The sequence below is a fragment of the Momordica charantia genome (genome assembly GCF_013281855.1).
Source record: "Momordica charantia cultivar OHB3-1 chromosome 6 unlocalized genomic scaffold, Mcharantia_2.0 BLBB01000006.1, whole genome shotgun sequence".
In the NCBI taxonomy this organism is placed as follows: Eukaryota; Viridiplantae; Streptophyta; class Magnoliopsida; order Cucurbitales; family Cucurbitaceae; genus Momordica; species Momordica charantia.
The window spans coordinates 26,014,434-26,039,522 of NW_028275164.1; the positions used below are offsets into that span (position 1 = coordinate 26,014,434).

The 25,089-nt window shown below is 33.3% G+C and overlaps 2 protein-coding genes and 1 pseudogene across 2 annotated transcripts; 2 read left to right on the plus strand and 1 right to left on the minus strand.

The window, feature by feature from the left end:
* Nucleotides 1-802: 802 nt before the first annotated feature.
* Nucleotides 803-3,611, minus strand: LOC111015236 (Galactose oxidase/kelch repeat superfamily protein). The gene is made up of 2 exons (XM_022290195.2): nucleotides 2,506-3,611; nucleotides 803-1,307 (listed from the first exon to the last, which is right to left on the minus strand). The coding sequence occupies exons 1-2, from the start codon at nucleotides 3,480-3,482 to the stop codon at nucleotides 1,019-1,021; spliced, it is 1,266 nt and encodes a 421-aa protein (XP_022145887.2). The 5' UTR covers nucleotides 3,483-3,611; the 3' UTR covers nucleotides 803-1,018.
* A 5,226-nt stretch (nucleotides 3,612-8,837) lies between these two features.
* Nucleotides 8,838-12,196, plus strand: LOC111015258 (uncharacterized; annotated as a pseudogene).
* A 3,099-nt stretch (nucleotides 12,197-15,295) lies between these two features.
* On the plus strand, nucleotides 15,296-16,170 carry LOC111015259 (uncharacterized). Its single transcript, XM_022290220.2, has one exon. It carries the CDS (start codon nucleotides 15,416-15,418, stop codon nucleotides 15,887-15,889), a length of 474 nt encoding a protein of 157 aa, XP_022145912.1. The 5' UTR covers nucleotides 15,296-15,415; the 3' UTR covers nucleotides 15,890-16,170.
* The last annotated feature ends 8,919 nt before the right edge of the window (nucleotides 16,171-25,089 follow it).

Below are 25,089 nucleotides of genomic sequence, written 5' to 3' on the forward strand. Positions count from 1 at the left end.
AACCGTGAACCATATCACCTGATTATAACATAATAATTATAGCAAGTAGTAAAAATCTTTTATGTATATCAGCTACTGTATATCAGACACTCATATCACATACATATTTAGTATATCAAATGTATATCACATGCATATTGTAAATATATCGGACACTCATATTAGTAGTATATCATATGTAAATGTATATTATTTGGGTAAAGTTGTCATTTTAAAATTGGACCTTCGTTATTAAAAAAAAAATGTTTGGTAACATTCCAATTTATATTTCTTGTTTCTAATTTTATTAAAAAATCTAAACTTTTGACCAACTATTTATGTTTATTGTTTCTCAATTGTTAAGTCTTTTGTTTTTTTTTTTTCCATTTCCAATCTATTCTACCATAAATCAATATTTTTTTTAATTATTCTTAAATTTATGGGTATTGACGACTATGAAATTTTATTTTCTTTATTAACAAAGAAAAACAGAATCAAGAAACATGAACGTTACTAAACAAATCTTAAATTTAGAATTTTGGGATTCAATAAAAAACAAAAACCAAAAAAATAAAATAAATCAGCAGCAGCTTCTCGTGAAATTTGCTCCTTTGAATTATCGTTCTCTTTGGAACTTGTGATTATTGTTGAGCAGAGGATTACCCAACTTCTACATAACACACCAATTCAACTACATCATCTTCACAAATAGTTCCAAAAGATAAGCTCTCTAATTTTCTTTCCAACCATGTTTTGATTTTGGTTCATTACAACTTCATTTCAGTGTTCTATTGTGTAACGAAGACATGAATACACAGACAGATTCAGGAATTATCCCCAGATAAGCTGTGTGGAAAGACTTTACATAAAAATATCATGCATATACAAATGTTGTGTTTATGAACTTATTTCCAGGAAGGAGAAAAAAAGGTTCCCTGTAAATATTTCTAAACATGTACATGAAAGGAATCGCAGAGAATAACAATCAACATCTGCCTAATTCTGTAAGCAGTTGATTACAGAGGTATGTATTGACATTTCACATACGGACCGTACACATAGCGGCAGTATCGAAATCCATGGGGTGGTGAAAAGGCGACCTGGTAACGAGCGATCTCCACGTCTTCTTCTGAGGATTGTAGATTTGCATGTACAGTGTTCCTCCTTTCTTATGATGTCGCAGCCGTCGCGCTTCTGCAGATTCTGTCTTCATGAGTGATATAACATACAATTCTCCATTCAATGCAACAAGGCCATATGATGAGTTGAAAGGAGATTTTCTTGGTACCCTTGATTCTTCAACCCATCTGTTTGATGCCATTTCGTATCTAAAAACACAGTATGGAAAAGAAATGAAAAGAACAAATCAGAAGAAGCTCATTAATCTCAGAGCCATGTAATATATATGTATCAATCTCCATATAACTTGAGATTCGAGTTTAATTCATCTAAGGGATTTTCAATTTCGGTTTTCACATACCATGAACAGATGGTGGTTAAAAATAATGAAAATGGAAACAATTTTGTGTTCAGTATCAAACTGTTCAAATATAGATGAATTCCATATATGAAAGATGTATAACATAATTTAAAAATTTTCTCCTTTTTGGATCAACACCCCACACAACATCTGACAAAGCTTGATCCACAGGCCAAGAATGAGCAAAGAAAGAGAATCTTAAAACAGTAGCCACCTTCTTGATCGATGAAAATTTTCACGTTATTCACACTAGTTAACCTCAGAGATCAAATATTAAGTAACTCTGCAACTTTTGGAATTCCTCCTCCATTTGGCTTTCTTCTTCTTTTTGCCAATTGGAGTTGGTGTTGAATACAAACTGATATTTTCAACTCCAAATTAATTTTTTCAACTGCTCATCGACACCCATAACTTAGAACATGTCATTCTACTTTCTAGAGGAGAGGCATCCATCGTGCCTTCAAAAGGAGCCCAATTTAAGGAGATGGAACACTAGTCCTTCCAAAGTTAAAGTCAAATTTTCTCTTCCAAAATCAGAGCTTGGACCATGCAATCTAAACCATTCTAAGCAAATTGTTTAATGCTCTGCATTTATTTTTATGGACTCACAAATACTTTTAGTTTTCTATTAAATTTCCTCCATTAACAAGCAAAGCCATAGGTTTCCACAGTACAGAATGGAGATCTGCAATTGACACCTTTTCCTCTTACTCTCTAAATAGCAAATGGAGATTTCATAGTAAAGCGTATGAAGAGCAATCAGTCACAAAACCGAAACGAGGTATTGAAATTGAAGAAAACACTAAAACTAACCAAATAAGCAACACTCCAAAATAACCAGTCACCACACTGCAAAGCCCATGAAAAGTTTACCATCCGAACTTTAATATCAGAAAACTATTTGCGTCAGTAAAGCATGAACAAAGCAGAACTCCTTCTCTAGTTCACAACAGTAACCATTATGAGAATTTTGAATAACACACAGTCAAAAGTGAAAATTGGTTTCAACTAAGAACAAATCATAGACAAATAAACAGAAGAGTAACCTGAAGAATTCATCGCCATCAAGCATGAAAATCCCAGGTTGTCCACGGTTATAGTTGTCAATCACCACAATTTTTCCTAGTCTCCTTCTTTCCCCCTCTTCCCACATATCCCCAATTTGCCTCCACCTCCCACCGCCATTACCGCTCCTCAGTTCCATCACCACGGCATCTCTGTAATACTCATCCACTGGAAACACTCCCGAAATCGTCCGGGACTCGCCATAGCCACCCATCACCCAAAACTCCCTCTTCTCCCCATTCCCCACGAAAAACCCAACACACCCAGCTCGAAACCTCGGCAACCCATCAAGCGCAACCCACTCATCTCTCTCCACGTCGTACCTTTCCACGGAGCTCATCCGACTCCCCGCCGCCGCAAACATGGTGTGCCTCGAGCCACCTCCGGCGACCAGAATCTGGGCCGAATTAGGGAGCGCCGCGCAGGCAAAGCTCCCCCGCGGCGAGAGCATCGGCGAGATGGTTTCCCAGGAGGAGGTATAGAAATCAAAGCGGAAGGCGGAGGAGGATGAGGAAGGACGATCCATTGGATAAGAACGAGTATCGAAGAGGGACCCCCCGATCACATAGAGGTGCGGGCCGAGGGAAATTGGGGTGAAATTACAGAGACCGTACACATGGGGGTTGCAGGGCATGGGCGGAAGAGGGCACCACGCGAGGGCTTGTGGGTCGAAAAGAAAAGGGGAAGCGATTAAAGGGTCTTGAGGGAAGAGGCAGAGAAGTTGAGAGAGGGAATTTTGGTGGGTGAATCGAAGCGAAATCAGGGCTTTGGAGGAGAAGAAGAGACGCCATGATTTGGAGGTGGATTTGAGGCGAGCGTGGTGGGAGTAAGGGACGAAGGACAGAACCAGAGCTGCCACATCATTGGGAAGACCTGGAATCAGAGTGGAGCTTTCATCAACACCAACAATGGAGGACACTGAAGAAAAAGAGGACACGGATTCAGGAACCGATTTCATTTCATTTCATTTCCCCAACTTTCCAGTTCCCTCCCTCCTCCTCCTTTCCCTTCCTCCCCCAAAATTTCCCGTACTGAAAGGAAATTAAGCAACAGCAGTTTCTTTAACACAGATTGTTGACACGTTTTGTTCTTTCGAATCAAAAAAAAAAAATCAAAATTTATCAGTTAAATGGATCAATCTCTTCAGTTTCTCTTAGTAAATGAAAAGGGAAGCTTTTTTTATCGTCTGCGATTGGCTGCAATGACCAGCCACGTGTGAGATCAGGTGTCCAAATCTGATTGGCTAGTTCAAGTTATTTAATATAGAACAGAAAAAAGAAACCCAAATTTCTTTTCGTTCTCAGTTCCTTTCATTTGAATCAGTACTCAGTAGGTCCCCTTGATGATCTCAATTTCTGAAAATCGAAGCCATTAATTGTTCTTCAATAAAGAAACTGTTGTAGAAAATCGTTAACTTTTCTTTTTGGATTAGAATGTCAACTAATTTGGGTTTCCATGTAACGCTAATATATTCCCACTAAATTTCTAACTTAAAAAAAGGCAAAAGGAAAATATAAGATGTTGGAATTTTCAAATTTTGTACCTACGTTTATAAATTTATGTTGTCAAGTTGGGTTGACGTGATTTTTTACTACAACCAATTTGTTAAAGGTTTATTACTCCCCCACCAAATAAGATTTGTCATCGGCAAATAATTGACAAACTTGTTGATATGCTTAATAATCTCGATATATATAACTTTATATATGTGACACTCGATGAAGGAGGGATGGACAAATATATAAATTGGCTGAGTGAGAAGGATTCTGAGATCATGCAAAAAATGGTTAAAAAAATACGTAGAAGAATTTAGAATAGTTATCGATACTAACACGACGTACTTTTTTTTCTTTTGACCAAACATAAGAAATTCAAACTTAAACATGCTTGACTTGGAGAATTGATCTCCCCTAGCTTTCGTCTCTCAATGTCAGTGTTAGACCCAGCAGAGTGCTTTCGCCATTAGTGTTCTTTCTGATCTCTATGCATTTCCAGCTCCACCAAAAATTCCCTTTGCCCCTACCGTAATTGGCCAGCTTGGTCGTTTCCACTGCTTAACAAGGGTTGAACCCTAGCATTTGACGGCAGACTTTTAAATGTCACCTACAGACGCTTTATGCCCAATAATCATTCCAGATAACGCTTGTGATAGGATGTGAATCCCGCAGCGGAAGCAATAATCTTCGATCATCAATTTTGAGAAACAAAACACAATGTGCAAAAGTAAATATAGGGGAAAAGAAATGTTTCCCTTACTTTTGAAGAATGTTTCTTCAATGGATTAACCCGAACACCACCAATAGAACTTCCTTACTATCCTCTGGATACAAGAATGCGATTGTGGGAGCGTTCGATATGGAACTAGAGGGAATGGAGAAGAGAGAGCTTGATTGAGAGAGCTTCTTTTTCTATACTTAGCCGAACTTTTGTGCAAAAACAAAACTAAAACTTGTGACAACTCCCCACTCCCCTACATTTTTACAGGCGAGTTATATATTAATTATAATTATATTAATATTATTAATAAATAACAATCATTAATATTATATCAAATAAATAATTAATACTTAATTATTTATTATAAAAATACAACCATATTCTATAGCATTTTTTTCATGTACATCTTATGCACATTATTTTTAATCTATAGTTTTAATATGAATCATATTCATATTAATTTTATTTGAATCTAACTCAAATAATTTCTCTCATAATATATAGTTTCAACTATATATTATAATGTATCACTATACATATAATCCTTTGAGCAATTTGAACATTTCAAATTTTTTCAAAAATTTGATCCTCGTATTACCCGTTATGAGCTAGTAAGGGGACCTAATGGACAGCGCCAACTATGCGAGATTAATCGGTCAAACTCATTAACCAAGTTAATCAACATTCGTTAATTATGGGTCACTCCACTAAAGACCCGCAGTTGCACTTTTCTCACTACATAATGTTTTCGTGTCCATACGACCATTAATGACAGGTCAATCCTTCATAAGTGCTCGTAATTCAAGTTGGGTCAAATTACCGTTTTACCCCTGAGTTACATCTTTCTCTTTAAATACCACTGCTCCTCTAATGAACAACCTGATTATGGTTCGATCAATAACCGGAAATCCCTCTCGGGCCAGTGAGAGGGTAGTGGGGCCCTTTGTTCAAGTTCTGGAATCAGCATTTAAGAGAACACTCATCTACTCCCTAAAGTCGGGGAGGAGTGAATTCCATATTGTAAAGTTATATTCCCAGCTCCCCACTCGATCTCGTCCCCAAAATGGTAGAAATATAGAGCCGGCGACTCGAGCCATTCTCACGCATACAGATCAAAGGACGAGCTCTCACGGGCAGGAGTTCATAACTCACTCAGGATTGAGAATGAGTTGTCTGGTTATCCTGTGAAATAGCAATCTGTTGGTCAACAGTGTTACATCTAAAGATTGACTATTCGCAGTCCGGTCTTATACAAACTCATTGTATAGGATACCCCCACTCGCATGTCTCCACACGAACGACCTGGATCGAGTCGTCTGTAACATTTACAAAGTGGGTCGTATCCATAGTGTTGCTAGGATAAGGTACCCAACCTTATCCATATACTATAGACCATTTAGGTTATTCACTCAGCATTATCCACTTGTATATCATGGGTATATCAAATATATATCTAGTATATTAGGGGTATATCAAATATATAGCCAGTATATCAAATATATACCCAATAGATATACTGTTCTGGTTACATGATAATAACCTTGGATGTTTAGTTTATTGGATTTTGGATAATGCAATACTATGAATTCAACAAAAAATTTGCTGAATCAAACTTTATTAAATATACATTTATATTTACATAAATACAAACCACGAGTTTAGGGCAACACACTCAACAGCTTGCATCCTCTTAATTACCGTTACTGCTGGCACAGAGTTAGCCGATGCTTATTCCCATATACCGTCATTGCTTCTTCTCCGGAAAAAGAAGTTCACGGCCTGTAGGCTTTCTACCTCCACGCATCATTGCTCCTAAGTTGAGTGGCCTTTTTAGAATTTTTTAAGAAGTATGTGAGTGAGGACCAAATATGTTGAAAGACTTCATATTTGTATATAAGGACAATCTTTACTTCTCCAAGTAATTCAGGTCAAGTAGGTAGCACATTCAAGAGGCATCATATGCAAACTGAAAAAATAAAAGGAAAAAAAAAAGTGGTAGAGCTTCCGAGGTCTCATCATTTTGTAATAAATATATATGTTTGTTAATTCATGGATCATTGGGTAATGTTCTTGTTTCTTGTGTCTAATTTTTTTTAAGAAATCTAAGTATTTTGCAACTAACACTACAACAATTGTTACCTTCCATGTCAGTTAGTCATTTATAAACAATGTCGATTGACTAAATGATGTCAGTTTTATAGTGAGGCGCTTTATTTTCCGAAAATGTCATATTCGATGTCGGTTAAGAACCGACATTAATACATGTCAATTAATGTCGGTTGAGAAACGTCATGGTTAGACAAGAGAAATAGGCGCGCACGATTCATTTTAAAATTACGTAATTTGGGAATTGAAAAACGACGTCGTTTGCGTTTGAAATTAACACTGGCATTAAATACATTATACAATGTCAGTTTAAAACTGACATTAAAGCACGTGCATTTGGGTTCAAAATGACGTCGTTTTATTTTATGTTTAAAACTCCCACCCTCGTTATCTAAAACAGCGTCGTTTTGCTTTAAGGCAAACGATGTCATTTTATCAATTGATTTAAAACTTAGGCAAACGATGTCGTTTTATCAATTGATTTAAAACTTAAAATTCACAAAACAACGTCGTTTTGAACCCTTGTTTTAAAAACATTAGGGTTTCAAAATGACGTCGTTTTGGTCGTTTTGAAACCCTCCAGCCGTAACCCCTTCTCCTCCAACCGTAACCTTCTCCTCCAGCCATAACCTTCTCCGTTTTCGTCCACCTTTTCCAAGAGACGTCGTTTTCGTCCTCCAGCCGTAAGTTCAACCGTCAAAGCCGTAAGCTCTCTACTTTCGTACTTTTTTGTTTGTCGATAATTTTTAATTTTGTTTGATACTTTCTTTAATCGAGACCCAACGCACTTGTCCCCTTCACTGACCCCAACGAATTTTTTGTCGTTATACGAATTTCTCCTTCCACGTGCTTTTGCAGCATTTGAGCCATAAGTTAAAGTCTACGGAGGCCCCACAGTACGCAAAGGTTGTTGTCGTTTTCCAAATACCTTTATTTTAGTATCCACGATGTTAGTACTATTTTAGGCCTTATTTTATACGTTTACCATCTATTTTAGTTTTATTTTACTGATTTTTTTGTTGTATTTGTGACTGTAGACATGGATTGGGTTATAGATTGCTGAGAAATTTTTGTTAATTTTAATTTTAGGGTTATTTTAATATTAATGTTAGGTACTTTGATTGTTATTTTAGTTATTTTAATTCTTGTTTACTGTTGTGTGTATTTCAATTTTTCCCCCATAATATTTTAATAATTTATAAGTTCATAATTTTAGATAAGGAGTAGGTTGGAATGCAAGGAATTCGAAAAAGAAAGAGAATGAACATTGAATACAGTAGAGGCAATAAGAATAAGGGCATTGCAATTACACTACTGAGAAGAATACTAGGATTTGGGAGTTTGAATTAATGAATTAATGAATTAGGTACAGCTTCTTCCACCCAAAGCATAGTACAATTATCCTTTGCCGCAATGCCTTCATCTTCCACACTCTCTCCAAGACAATTTCTTTATCTTAGATTACTTCATCCTCCACCGAAAACTGAATGGTTGTTTATGAACATTAGTCTCAAATAAGTAAAGATTTAAATACTATTTTGTTCTTTGTATTTTTTAAATGTTTGTTTTGACCATGATACGTCCTTTAAACTTTTAGTCACAGTCATTATACTTTCACAACGTTATCCACATACTTTTGAAAAATTTAATGGGAATAGGATTTTCAGAACTACTAATGGAAGTAATGGAAGTTTCATGCCTCTTGTTCAGTTGATCGGTCTTTTGTTCAAGTTAAAATGTTATAGAATCTTGTATTTATTTCTTTTAACAAATTTTTCTTATATTTGTAAGTTTCACGTGGCTTGTAGATGGATGGAAAGCCCCATATGTGCTATATATACATTACTGTGACTTAGAACGATGATTTCACTTTTTCTTTCCATCATTTTAACATAGTTATTCGTTTGAAGTTACATCTTCTTTTTTCCTTTTTTCTTTGTAGATAATTTAGTTATTATATATGGATAAGTTATGGATGAACAAAGATAGAATGTCAGTGGAATATAACTTGGGTGTTGAGAACTTCATTGAAAATGGACTACGACATTCAAAAGGGTCAAACTGTATATGGTGTCCTTGCTTGAACTGTGCAAATGCAGTTCTACAAGAGTTGAACATAGTTAGAGAACACTTATCTATTTATGGTATTGATAAGAGTTATAAGATATGGATTTGGCATGGTGAGCAACTACCTATGAAGGATAAGGATGAAAGTGGTACTACTAAGGGAAAAGAAGATTATGATGATGATGGCATAAAGAATACAACTAATATGTTTAAAGCTGCACAAGACTATTTTTCAAATAAGTCTGAAAACTTTGAACAAGTGTTGATTGATGCACAGAAACCATTGTACTCAAGCAATAAAAATTTCACTAAAGTCTTTGCATTGCTAAAATTATATAACTTGAAGGCTAAATATGGATGAAGTGATAAAAGTTTCACTGAATTGTTAACTCTAGTACATGATATCCTACCACAACCGAATGAAATCTCAATTTCTATGTATAAAGCTAAAAAGACATTGCCTACTCTTGGAATGAAGTTTGAGAACATTCATGCTTGTGTCAATGATTGTTGTCTGTTTAGGAAAGACCTTTCTGATGTAGATGCATGTCCAATTTGCAAAACATCGAGATGGAAGCTTCTTAAGAACTCCAAAGAAGAGAAAAAAGGTGTTTCGGCCAAGGTCATGTGGTACTTTTCTCCGATTCCTCGATTCCAAAGAATGTTTCGAACTGCTAAAATATCTAAATTGTTAAATTGGCATGCTAGAGGTGGAGAAAATGATGGGCTTTTAAGACACCCTGTGGATTCTCCTTCTTAGAAATTAATTGACAATCTTTGGCCAGAGTTTGGTTTTGAGCCAAGAAATCTCTGTTTAGCACTGTCTACTGATGAAATTAATCCACATGGTGATCTTAGTAGTAGGTATAGTTGTTGGCCAGTTATATTGGTTATTTATAACCTCCCACCATGGGTGCATGAAACGAAAGTTTATGATGTTAACCACATTAATATCTGGTCCTAAACAACCTGGAAATCATATAGACATATATCTTGGTCCTTTGGTTGATGATCTAAAACAACTATGGACTGAGGGGGTTGCATGTTATGATCAGCGTATCGAGATTAAACATTTGTCTTAAAAGCTATCTTATTGTGGACTATAAACGATTTTCCAGCATATGGAAATTTATGTGGTTGTAGTGTAAAAGGGTATCATGCATGTCCGATTTGTGGAGAAAATACGTCTTCCATTCGATTGAAACATGGAAACAAAATAGCATTCCTCGGACATCGTCGTTTTTTACCCCAATATCATCCATATAGAAATGAGAAGACTTTCAATGGTGAACAAGAATTTGAACTAGCACCAAAGACATTAAGTGGAGAGGACATTTTTGTTAGAACAAGTAAACTTGAAACTGTTTTAGGTAAAATGAATAGAAAGGAAAATAAAGCAGCAGATAGTTCTAGCAGTTATTGGAAGAAAAAATCAATATTTTTTGAGTTAGAATATTGGAAAAGTTTTAATGTACGACATTGTCTAGATGTAATGCACATTGAAAAAAACGTGTGCACAAATATAATTGGCACATTACTTGATATTCCTGGAAAAACGAAAGATGGATCGAAGACTCGACAAGATTTGGTTGAGCTAAATATAAGGACAGAATTGGCCCCACAAGTAAATGGAAAGATAACTTTCATACCTCCAGCATGTTATACATTATCACGTCCGGAGAAACTGAGTATGTGTAAATCACTATCCGAAATTAAGGTCCTTGATGGATACTCAACCAATGTACGAAATCTTGTGTCACTCACTGACTTCAAGCTTTATGGTCTCAAATCTCATGACAATCATGTTCTCATGCAACAGTTGCTATCTGTGGCAATTCGTGGGGTCTTACCAAAACATGTGAGATATGTCATCATTCGATTCTGTTTTTTCTTCAATGTTATATGTAGTAAAGTGATCGATCCCTCCAAGCTTCAGAATTTGCAAGATGAAATAGTGATCACTTTATGTTTACTAGAAAAATATTTTCCACCATCATTCTTTACCATCATGGTTCACCTTACTGTGCACCTAGTGAGAGAAGTGCAGCTTTGTGGGCCTGTTTATTTACGATGGATGTATCCTTTTGAGCGATACATGAAAGTTTTAAAAGGTTACGTGAGAAATCGAAATCGACCAGAAGGATGTATTGGAGAATGTTACATTGTAGAAGAAGCTGTGGAATTTTGTTCTGAATTTTTATCTGAGATGGATCCAATTGGATTGGGTTCCAATGTAAAAAGCAAAGATTCGATAACAAGGCCGTTATCAGCTATGTCTTCCGTCAGACCAGGAAAACAACTATTGGATCAAGCTCACATTTTATGTTCAAGAGAACACATGTGATGTACTTTCATTTATAGAGTACATATAAACTTTTGTACGCTTTTCATCAAAATTGATTTATGTTGTGTTTATTTATTTTAATAACATGTGACGTATCGTTTGCTATAGGCAACACATGAAGTTTTTGAAAACAGTCAATAAAAGAATGTCGAAGAATGGAAAATGGTTACAAGACAAACACAACTGTACATTTATTTCTTGGCTACGTGAACGGGTAAAATTATTTTAATATTTTTTAAAATGTATGTATGTATTTTAAATAGATTAATAATTCTAGATTGTTTATATAGGTTTCACTTGCACTTGAGATCCCAAACAACTCTATATCACCTACTTTAAGATGGTTATCTAATGGTCCCCGTCCAGAGGTAGCCACATATGCTGGTTATATGGTTGATGGTTGTCACTATCACACGAGAGAACGTGATGAAATAAGAAATGTCCAAAATAGTGGTGTTAAGTTAGTTGCCAAGACCATGCAAGTTGCCAGCGCTAAAGATAAGAGTCCTGTTATTTCAGACATGACATTTTATGGAGTAATTTAAGAAATATGGGAGCTGGATTACTATGATTTAAAGTTTGTGTTATTGAAATGTGATTGGGTTGACAACAATAAAGGTCTTAAAGTAGATGATCTTGGTTTTACAACCGTTAACCTTAGTCGAATTGGACATAAATCGGATCCTTTTATTTTAGCATCTCAAGCTACTCAATTGTTTTATGTTAGTGACCCTATGAATCCAAGTTGGTCAGTTGTTCTCACACCTCCTCAACGAGATTTTGAAGATGAATCTAATGATGATGAGTTAGGAGATACAGTAATTGATTGCTATGAGTTATTGAAATCAATGCCTAATATTGATGCACTTAATGATATGGATGAAGATACTTATGTATATACAAGAATTGACTGTGATGGTACATGGATTGACAACTAGTATAATGTGTTCTTTTGTGTTTATGTATTAATTCATTCACTTACTTCTTATTATTCTTTACCTGATGTTAAATTATATGTTTATATGTAGACTTCTTCCTTTATGGATACCGCAAGTAGTAGCAGCGAAAAGGAATCAAACGAGGTAGGAACAAATTCTTGTACTGATGGGTCGACGGAGAGGGTGAAATCGAGACCCTTCACCAAACGAATGGTTGTTTTATTGCGTGGCCTCGTAAACTAGTAACAGTCACAAAAGACGACAAGGTATTTTTTTCATCTTTACTTAAATGTGAATGTAATCTTTCATATAAGTAGTTGTTATATGTCATATTTATATCACATTGTGTTAATGTTAGGGGTCTAAATCAAAAGCAAAAGGTATTTCGCATTCGTATCCTGATCAGATGGATGTTCCTTCTTCGATAAAATTTTTGTATCGCCTTGTCCAACGCACTATGGAAGATAATGATTCCATTCGGGTCGCCATCAGTGCTCAAGTATTTGGCGAATGCAAGGAAATACCTCTCTTTCGAGATGATATTATGCAATTTTGTGGGATGGTGTGGATATCGAACACATGCATAATAGTATATATTGCGTAAGTGATTATACATTTTTCTATACATAATGTTGTAATAATTGTATTATCAATATTTTTTAGACTAAAAGTCTTTTGTCTTACAAATATCTTTGGAAATTTTTTGAGGGTAACATTAAGTGCGACATGTTTAAGATAGTGGACACATCTGAAGTTGCCAAAGAAAGTTATTCCTCACCAGACAAACGTGCAAAAAAATTGGCTAACATTTTCGCTTTAGGACAGACAAGCCAAAAAATAATGATACCTTACAATAGCGGGTAAGAAACAATGTTTTTTAAAACTTGTGGTTATCATAATTTAATTATTTTATATTGGTTTATATATTACGCTGGTTTTAACTTTTTTTCTTATAGGAATCATTGAACATTATGTGTTGTTGATCTGCATAATAATATGATTTACGTTTTAGACTCTTTACACCCTGCTATAAAAGAAGACATTAAATATGTTGTGAATATGTAAGTATTATCTATATTTTTAGTTTGATACATTAATGTGTATGATTGATAACTTATATTTTTAAAAAATATATTTAGGGCTCTAAGAATGTTTATGGCACAGAATACTATTACACAAGGTAGAAAAAATCCTACTTGGCTTCCTGTACGGGTAAGTATAACTATATTCATTTATGTTATTATTTTTTATAAGTTCTAAAACTTAACATTTTTATAAATGTATAGTGCCCACGTCAATTCGGTAGAGTGTGGATATTATGTCATGAGGAACATTCGACAGATTATGCATAATCCAGACACTCCAATACCTAATCTTGTATGTCTTTCATGCACGCTCAAAACGCAACTCTACTTTTCATATTCGAATTATATACTTATATTATTTATACTTTGTTACATGTAGTTCAATTCAAAAAAGGCGTATAACTCAAGCCGAACTTGATGAGGTACGGGATGAATGGGTCGGGTTGCGAACTACGTTTAGTTTGGATTAGATAGTAAATATAGTTTTATCATTTTAGCCTTTTAATATGTAAAACCTTGAACCATTTATATGTTATTTCAATATGCATTGGTTGTATTTGTGAGCTACTCAACACTTCTTAATATTGCTTACTTAATGAATGAGATATTATAGAAGGATTGACGACGTATGTTGTGGTTGTTTAATTGCTGAATTCTATTGAACATGTGTATTAGAATTTCTACTGATTCTGTTGGTGGTGTGCTGAGATTGTGTTTGTGATGTGCTAATACAAGTCTTTTAATTATTAATTTATTTTGTACGATTGTTATTTTTGTTTCAGGTTTTTTAAAAAACAATGTCAGTTTAGAACTGCCATTGTAACCAACTAACATTGTAATTGTGAACGAAAACGATGTCAGTTATAGACGAACGATGTCGGATTTATTAATGTCGGTAATTAACTGACATTATATAAACAATCAATGTCGGTCTGTAACTGACATTATGGACCAACCGACATCGTAGGCTACAATGTCACCCCGGTTCATGTCAGTTGGTAACTGACATTGATATAACAGACATCGCAAATCATTAATGTTGGTTTTATTGATGTCAGTTAGGAACCGACATTGTTTGAGAAACGACATTGTACCATACGATAACACCCGGGTTAATGTCGGTTTGGAAACCGACATCTAATATGTATGATGTCAGTTGACAACTGACATTATAGGCCAATTTTGTAGTAGTGTAACTATGTTTCTTGTGTCTCATTTTTTTGGGAACATTCTCAAAATTGTATAGAAATTTTGAAAACAACAGAAACAAACTTCTTCTTTTTGTTCCCATTTCCCATTTGTTCTAGAACATAAATAAATAAAAAAAAATTGTTTGATCATACCTGAATTCATGAATGTTGGGCCATGAAATTGATTTTTCTTTATTAAAAAATGAAGAAACAGAAACATTAAAAAATAAGCCTTCAGTAACCACACCTAATAAGAACAATTTGTTTCTAACGGTTGTTCAAAATGAAAGTATATTAAAAAGTAAAAATTACATTGAAGGTACATATTATCAATATTCACGGGCTTCCTGCTTACATTAAATCATTATTAAGTAATTGTTAAGTCCTTAGCTTCATTGATCTTCTTGAGATGTTTGTATGAATTTTTTAGACTCTGATATCAATTAACAAATAAAAGTAGTATCTCACTTATATTATAAATTTTTAGTTAGTTTCCTTGTTTTTCAACGTAGGATATTTTAAGGCAGATTGTAACCCCTGGAAAAAAGAAAAAAAAAAAAGAAGCAAAGATTGTAACAGTGGGTCAAATCTTAGGTTGAACTGAATGAAATTGAATGTATGGGAGAAGGACAAGTAATTTGGAAAATATTTAATAAGGAATAATAACATGTGGCAGTTCATCCCTCTGGATTTGGCAAAAAGGAACTTCACTGCCACGCTTAAGTTTCTAAATTGTGTTGGCTAAGTAATATCCAAATATGGCTCCAAACATCCTCTTGTTAGTACACCTGATGCCACCTTTTTTCTTTCTGCCCTGCCTCACACACAACTTCAAATTCACTTAAAAAAAAAAACTTAAACCCTCTCTCTCTCTCTCTCTCTCTAAAGTACAATCCCAACTTGTTTTTAAGCTCCTCCAGCTGTGTCTCTTCACAAGTTTGGCCATGGATGGAGCTTTGTTGAGCAGTGGGAAGGTGAAGGAGAAATGGGATTGTGTACAGGAACAAACTTTATGTGATGATCATCAGTTCCCATGGCCTGCAAAAAACTATGCTTGTAATTTTTGCAGGAGAGAATTCAAGTCTGCTCAGGCCCTTGGTGGCCACATGAATGTCCATAGGAGGGACAGGGCAAGATTGAGACTTTTGCCCTCTTGGGTGCCTGAAAATTCTTGCCCTAACCCTAATTTCTATTCTCCACACCCCACTTTCTTCAGCTCAACTTCTTCCTCAGGCCCCCAAACTCACCAAGATCACCGCTTGTGTTTCACCAACCAAAAACATCATGATGACGATCAAGAAGTTCAAGTTGTGAAGAAGAAGATCAAGAAAAGTTTGGTCAATTTAGAACTCAAGATGGGCATTCATCATTTGGAAGGTTCAAATGAGGATGGCCTCGATTTGGAGCTTCGTCTTTAGTTTGATTTGATGAACAAGTATTTTAATTTGTAAGCAGTTTGAATTTTGTGGGAACTTTTGGCCCATTTGGTTTGGCACACTGTTATTTCAGCTCAGTGATTATTCATCACCTGTGGTTTTTTTTTTTTTTCTCTCTTCTTTTGACTCTAGAATGGAAAATATTTTGCAGTTTTTCTCTTTGATTTTCTCTCCCTTGTTTCTCAGAAAACAAAGAAATCATTCATCTGTGATCTTCTGTTCCTATTTGGGCTCATAATTTCAACAGTACAATTTGCATGTGACTAATTGTATTATTTTTTGCATTTTTACTCCACTTTCATTTTCTTTTAATGTGCTCTCATATATATTGTGCCATGCTTCACTGTGTCTCAAGATATATACATCCAAACCCTAGAGATGTTTTTCTTCCTTTTCTTCTGGGGTCAGGTTTAAGATGTGAGATATATACACAATTGCACTTTCTCATATACATCACGATCTTACACTTATTTTTGAGATGATCCTATAATTTTAGGCTCTTTTATAATTACGATATTTGTATCATTTCTCTCCATTAGAGCGCTTTTATTTAGCCTTTCAATGAAATGATATCTTTTCCAAAAGCAAAATATGTGTTAGAATTAGAATTAGAAGATGAAAGGGCAGAATAATTCATGATTGAAGCACGTATAAAAGAGATCAAAAGAGTACTAGATTTGAGATTTAAAGAGATATATTATCTTTTTTGATTGTTCTGATCTCACAAATTAAAATACACAACACCCACTATTTTTTCTTTTCATGGACAAAATTAGTAACATCAGGGAGAGTGAGAAAGTGCATAATATTCTTGGTGTGACTCTCAGTTTTCTTCCCATTTTTGTGGATTAAATATAAGGGATTTGATAATGTTCTGATCAAACGACACTTTATTTGAAACTCCAATATTTCGTCACATCTTAAGCCTATATTTATATACGGTAGATTTATATTTCGTCACATTTTTATATGCTGTAATTTCTCTTAATTTGAGTACTTTCATCTAACCTTTCCTTTCCTTTTGTGACTTTTGTATGCTTCTCCCATACCTTCTAATATATTAAATATATATATATATAGTAAACTTGGTTCCTGTATAAGGGTATGGAATTAGAAAATCCTAAACCTCTCATAAATAAATTTAATTACCTATCAAATCTAAGTTCGGAGAGAACTGAATCTCTTAGCCAAACCCATAGAAATTAAGTGATCAAAATACATATTTATTCAACTTTCTCATTTTCTTCTCCTCTAGGTCTTTATTTTTACCACTTACTATTAACTTTTTGGACGACCCGATTCATTTATTTGAAATTAACAGAGAGTTTGATTAATTCAAATTAACTTCTGATAAAGGATGGATTTTTACCCTAATCTGAGTGACTATATAGCAACATGAATCTGGGTTTGGTTGATTGGACCATATATTATAGGAAAAAAGAATTAGAATGAAAATTTTCAGGCATATAAAGATTGAGAGATCGTGGCTAGAATTGAGACAAAACATTAATGGTCACATGATCATATGTCCTAAAAATGAAAGGAAAAGAAAGAAAGAAAATAAAGGAACACAATTTCCCATTCCCTTCCATTTTAAAGGGGACTTGCTGTTGCCTCATTAGTAGCCTGTGGGGGACAATTATCATCCCTGGGAGAAGGACAAATTGAGTCAGCCACTAGTTCAGTTTTGGTAAACAAAAAAAAAAGGAAGATCCTTATTCTTTGAAAAAATAAATATAGTTTTTCTTTTAATCTTTTTCCCCTCTCAAAACCAGATTTCTAGCTGGATGGAGAAGGAGATGAATGAGAACTCCAAATGTTGATAAAGGATAAAAATTTTAAAGCGTGAAAACCGAGTTGTATATTTTACATTTAAGTAGTCACCCAATTTAGTACTGCTCTCGTCCAAGCACGCTTAACTGCGGAGTTCTGATGGGATCCGATGCATTAATGCTGGTATGATCTCATTCGGGTGTGTGTTATTGATTTGGTTCCTAGAAAAGCCTTGAAGTGGTCCAATCTAAGATTCCTCCAAATCAAGATGATTAGATCATCGAAAATGAAGGTGTATTGTGGTGTATTGTGTTGGTTTAAGTAGTTAGTATGGATATTATTATTATAATTATTTTTTAACATCACACCCTTCATTCAAAAACTACGTGAGAAATATACAATAAGAAAAGGTTGGATAAAACCATGTACTCCACTTACGAGAGATAGTGACAATAATGTCATTCATAACCAAAAAAAACGTCGATTTAGAGATGGCCAAGAGGAAGCTGTAGGTACAATATCATCCCAAAGGAGAGCTATTGTTCTTGACATATGAGAGAAAAGGCGATTGTTTCTCTCCAACCATAGATGAAATGGAGCTGAACCTTTCTAATTGGGTTGCCTTTATCTAATCAACTTTGTCTGATATGTTTCTCACATACTCGTTAATGAAATGGTACCACTTTTCTAAAAAAAAAAAGATATGGAGTTGAATGTATTACACCATAGCACATTTCTACTACTGGCTGAGAGGAGAATGTTAATACGTTTCGACATAAAAACGTCAAAATCCTGGCTGGGAGTGCAATGGAGATTTTAAAAGTGTCCAACAAGACAATTCCATAGAGAGTAGACTATGAACAGTGAAGGAATAAATTATCGGAAGATTCACTATTTTAAAAGCTTACTATTAATTTTTTTAAACCTTTCTTAATCATGTTAGTGTAATATATCAAGTTTCTTCTCATACGGATACGGTCTCAGTTCATTTTCCTCTACTCCAGATCTCACATATATAATGTATTGGTTTGGGCAATGATTCGAAGTGGGAGTGTGAAAACTATTATAAGGTTTGATTTTGGTTTTGGCAGTGTGATTATTGTATTGTATTCCATTGCATGTTCCCCACAAAATGTTTGGTGTCAGGCAGAATACATGATGGCCTTTCCTAACTTGGAAACACATAATTTGGTAAAAGTCGAAACCAAAAACAGGAAAAACAAAAACCACACCTCTCTCTCTCTCTCTGTATTAATTTAATTACACCAAAAAAAAAACAAAAACTGCCAATAAGATAAGAATTGTGCGGTTTTGAGCTTTGGAAAATGAGGCCATAAGGCAAACAAAACAATGGCATTTGAAAAAAGAAACTGATTGAGCTTTTTGGAGGCCGGGGTTTCTCTGCAAAATGTGACTGTTTTGGTGAAAGATAAGGGCATGGGTTAAAGTTACCCCTAGTCGGCGCACGTCACTTTCCTCTCCCTAAATTTTCCATCTTTCCAAATTTTATATCATATCCCATATTCTCTATTTTCAGCTTAATTAACCACATACCAACTCATTTGGTCCAAAAATGGAATCCGACCAAAATTAATGAACTATAAGAGTCACGATCTTGAGGGAACATGGGTTAAGGATTCCACGTCGAAAAGAAGCACGTCGAAAAGAAGAGAAGCTGCTTAATCATCTCTGGGAAGACATAAGAGCTGAAGCTTCTTCATAATTTTTTTTAGTACAGCACATGGGGTTGGGATCGAACTCATAACCTCTTAATTGAAGGTATATGTTAATTACCGCTGAGCTATGTTCGCTTTGACAATTAGACAAAGTTAATCATAAATACTTATTTCATCGAAAACTTTATACTTTAACGATCAAACTTTGTTGATTTCTTCCCGCTAATGTGCAATTGAGACTATGGTTGTATCCCCAACATTAGGTTGCTTTTAATGGATGGGCATGCATAATGGATTATGATGATTTGGAGGTGGAATGCAATTGCAAATGGGGAGTTTTGGGAGAGGCTAATTAAGAAAACTAAATGTGGAGAAACAAATTAAAGTAGAATTTGATAGAGATTATGGGTGTTGAGGAAAGATTCTTTCAAGTATATATGGAATTGTTTTGGATTTAATTAATTAATTGCAATCTTTAAGCATGAGTTTCTCTTTTGGCTAACCTCAAATTCCATTGGGCTTCCATTACCGATCCTGTTTACAAATTAACATCCAAATTAAGAATTTAAGCTAGGAATGTTGAACTTTGGAAGAAAGAGAATATATTGATCATAATGTACTAAGAATTAATTAAGAATGATCAGAAAACTAATCTTAATTTAGATGTGTAAAATCAACATGATTAGATTAAAGCATATTATTATTAAGGGTTTAAAAATCAAGATCATTGATTACGACATACCTAAATTGGAGCCAAGCATTGAGGTCATTATAGCCGGTCGGGTCATTTTGTCAAACAAGTTGGCTTTTAATTTATAATAAAAACTTTATATTATATATACTCTGTAAGCTAAAGCTTAACGGGAAGAAAATGACAAATAATTAAAATTACATATGATATAATAAAAGGAATTAATTTGAGGAGAAAATATATAAAATGGAATAAGCTTGTGCTTTCAATCAAAAACAAAAACCAGACGACAGTGACTAGATTGTTGTAGAGTTTGCAGCACTTGCGTTCTTGTCATTAGGGTTGCTGCCAATTATTCTTTTGCAATTTTCTTGTAGACTCAGTCAAATTTTTATTATTAATTAAGCGTTATTGCTTGACCATAATCAAATTATATAGTTTAATAAATATGGCAGTATTTCTTTTTAATTTGTGTTCTGCTCATCTGATAGTTTTATAATTACTGAAAATGTTTTCGGTATAAATAGAAAGATTTTTCCTACTTATATTAAAAATCAAAATGGTCGCTTTCTTGACAGAGAGACCATTTTTCACATGCATATGAAAGAATTATTTTTAGAAGTCATAGTTTTATTGTGGAAGTAATGTGTAGTAGTTGCATATGCTTTAAATTTTTCTTTCTTTTGTCACGTATTCATATAAATACTAAGAAGAAAAGAATGTTTTGGATGTCATAAAAATATTTGCATTACTACTTGGGGATGAAATTAGAGTTGGGGCCCCGTTACGTGAGGAAATCGAATTAAAGTTTTTGAGTATTTACTAAATTGTAGAAATAGAATCAACCAGTAAGATTCTCTTTGGCATCGTTTGCCATTACGGCTTCCAAATTTCACTTGTATTTTCCCGTTTTATTGACACTTTTATCACATAGTGTATTTCCAAGTCCAGTAACTACGTACAAATGAAATATTTTATGGTGTAACACCATCAAAGCTATTATTTGGAACATTTGGTTGGAACGAAACAACCGCACTTTCTTGGACATATCTCAAGGACAGTTGCTTCACTTTGAGAGGACATCATCATAGATGATTTCGTCATGGTCTTCCAAATCCAATCTCTTTTATAATTACGATATCGCTACCATTTCTCTTAATTGGGTTGTCTTTATCTAATTAACCCTTTTTGTCTGGTATGTTTCTCACATACTCGCTAATGAAATGATACCTTTTTTTCTATAAAAAAATTCATCTGGTGAGAGCACCCCTCAAACTTTGTAACCACTTGTATAATTTCATTCTGCTCTCCCTGGACATTTTGAGTTTTTCCTCACCGAGACTCTCTACCACTCATCTGAAAGTAGTTAATCCATTCTTTGGATAAATGGTATTGGTGTTGTTCTTTAGAGTATTTTCTGGAAAGAAACAACCGATCTTTTTTGGACAAATCTCGTTCTTCTACTCAAATTTGGGATGATATTAAAGTCTTGGCATCAACTTGGTCCTCAAAATCCCATCTTTTTTGTAATTATAATTTATCTACCATTTCGCTAAATTGGAGCGCTTTTTATATAGCCTCCTTTTCTTTGGTATGTTTCTCACATATCCTCTCAATGAAATGGTTTCTCATCTCTAAAATTAATTGTTTTACATTTTTGTTATTTTTTATTTATACTATTAATAATTTTTCTTCTAAAAGAAATTATATACAACTTGTATCAGTTGACATAATTTTATTATTAAAATATGGGTAAATTGCAAAAAAACACCCCTAAATTATGATTGTTGTTACAATTGAACCCTTAAACTTTCAAATGTAGAAATTAAACTCTCAAATTTTCATAAATGAAAAAATTAGACCCCTAAATTTTCAAGTGTAAAAATTAAACCCTACAATTTGAAGAAAGAAGAAAAAGATGTCTCTTATTCATGTCTGTTCTCCACATCCACATAATGCTCAACCACTGCCACCACCAAGCCTAGAAACTTTCTTCACCTTCATCTCTAAATCCGATTGGAAGAAAACCTCATTTTCCTCTCCCATAACTCCCTTTTCATCGCTGGCTTCTCTTTCTTAACACCTCACACTATTTTGGGTATCATTTTTTGAAAATTCAATGTTGGAAATTTTCGATCCTTGTCTGGTTTGTTTAACTGGGATCAGAGTTTTATACTTGGAATTCGGTTTTTCGATTAGATTCAAGCTCTTGGGCATGTTCGATCAATCCATTGACCTATTTTTTGGGACTAAAATTCTTTTATCTTTTATATTTCAATCATTTATTTTATGAATTAGTATCTTATTATAAAATCAAATATTTTTTTTAGTTTTCAAACTAACTTTGGATTCTGGCCTTTTTTTTAAGCGTTTCAAGTTCTGGATTTGTTGGGCATTTCATTGTTGGAACTGAATTTTCTAATTTTGGACTCTCCGACTCCCTAAGAAGATCGTTACTGGAGCCCATACATTTGGTTTGTGATCGTTGCTGTGTTCGAAATTTTGATTTAAATTTTTCTTTCACATTTTTATTTTTATTTTTTAACAATTTTATGGTTTAATTTTATCATGGGAGCTCAGGGCTTTAATTTTTACTATTGAAAATTTAGGGGTCTAATTTTTTAATTTATGAAAGTTTGAGGGTTTAGAGGTTGCAATTGAAAGTTTAAGAGTTAAATTGTAACAACTACCATACTTCAGGGGTGGTTTTTGCAATTTACCCTTAAAATCTTACCAATTTTCTATTAATTAATTAATTTGACCTTATTATTATTCATTAATATCAATACATTCTTCAAAATAGTGGTTCTTCTCATCAAAGTTATTTTAGTTGATGTATCTTATTTTAATTATTATGAAAGGTTAATATTAAAAAATTTATTATAATAAAAAGAATATTTGTTTCAATAAAATGAATCAAAACTTATTATTATGTTAATTAAAAAAGATTGGTACAATAATGTATTTATAATTAGTTATAAATAAGAAAGGGATATATTAATAATTCTCATATTCCTATTTCAAATCTAGACTGTTTTAGTAAATAATATCAAAAAAAAAATTATTCCGATTCCAAAATTTATAGTAAATAAGGAATAAATTTCTCATTCCAATTCTTTTCTATTTGGATTGCGAGTAGGGAATCAAGATCTTAGTTCCGAGTCTTCTGACTATTATATTATTTGTAAACTCTTTAAACTTTTAAAAGTAGAATATTTAAACTATTTTTTAATCTCTTATTTGAATATATAAAATAGTTACTTTAATTTGTTGTGGGGTTAAAAATATAATTTTGAAAAGACTCGTTTGATTGTTTCCTAAAATTTCTAATTTTCCTAACTAATAAATTAATCAAAAGCGCAAATACACACATACATATATATAATTTAGCAATACTTTTTTTAATTAATTAAAAAAAATGTTTCTAATAGTGCCAAACTCTAATGTCACCCATATATGAATCAAAAAATTAATTAAATATGATTGATTATATAACCTAACACAATCAAACTTTATAGATATGTTGGCCTGCAATATCAATGCAACTATGGAATAATATAAGCAACATAATTGCATATGCATGCAATAATAATACACATGAACTCAACAGAGAGAGAAATTTCTCAATTCCCCTTTCAAGAAGACTGTTGAATTTGTTATGAATGAAAATCATTGTATGATCAAAAGTCTGAGGACAAAAGTTATAGACTCTACTGTTAATTTCCTATATATATCTTTATATAATGCTCCATTTTCCATTAAAAAGGCTTCTGCATATAAAGACAGCTATAATTTAATTTATTTACAATAGGGCTTTTTGATGAAACGCTAGCATAATTTAAAAAAAAAAAAAAAGGAAAACGAAAAAAAAACACCATAATGACTGTAATGGGAAAAACCCCCTTTAATTAATAAAGAAAAATCTGAGTAGAGAAGGAAAAAAAAATACTATAATGACTGTAATATAGAAATGGAAAACCCTAGACCTAAAATGTAAACCATACCACTGGATTAGTAATCGGAGAGTATAAATCTTAGAATTTGAGAGTTATATAATATTCTCATTTCTTGTTTCTCGTTTCTTTTTTTTTTTCTTAAGAAATTTAAGCATTTTGCAACTAAATATATTTCTTGTTTCTCCCTTTTTGATAACATTTTCAAAATTTTATAGAAATTTTGGAAACAACCAAAACAGTTGTTCTCATTCCTAATTTGTTCCGAAACAAAATAAAAAGATTGTCTTATCAGATTTGAATTTATAGATGTTGGGGTCATGTAATTCATTTTTCTTTATTACAAATGAAGAAACAGAAACAAGAACGTTACAAAACGATCTTTAGAACTAATACTAACTGCTGGCCTTTTAAAGTTGATTCATTAAAGAAATTAAGGTGTCCATCTTTTAACAAGGCTTGAAAATGGTTGGTCTCATAATCATTTGTATTATACATGGGAGAAAGCTGATGTTTAGAGGAGAATTCTTTCCCTTTGCTGACAATCAAAGCATACATAAAATCATTTTTCATTATACTCTATACCTTATGATTCAATATTTGGTGAAACCGTATAATGTCCAATTACAACAAATTAGAAGTACATACCAAGTTAGCAGCAATTTTTTTACTTTTTAAATTTTCTTTAACCTTTCTTTCCTCTATAATTATTTGTAATTCATATAAATGATCTTTTAGTAAACAATTAATTGACAGTATACATAAAGAAAAACAGTTGATCACGAACTTTGTTTTGCGGTTATAATTAAATAAATAACATATGAATATGTTTATTGTTAAACAGAATTCATCATAGATCAAAATCTATTGCTTTTGAAAAGCAGCTTGTTCAAGAATGTGTCTCCTACGTGTATTGAATACATTTTTCCTTCCATGCTTATACGTATTAATTATTTCTTTTTACACCCACCCACTACAAATTATATTAGAATTACTTAATAACTGTTGATCAACAAAATAAAAAATATATATATGTACTTCTGAAAAATATTTTTACCGAGGGCTATTTTACCCTTTTTTTTTTAGTCA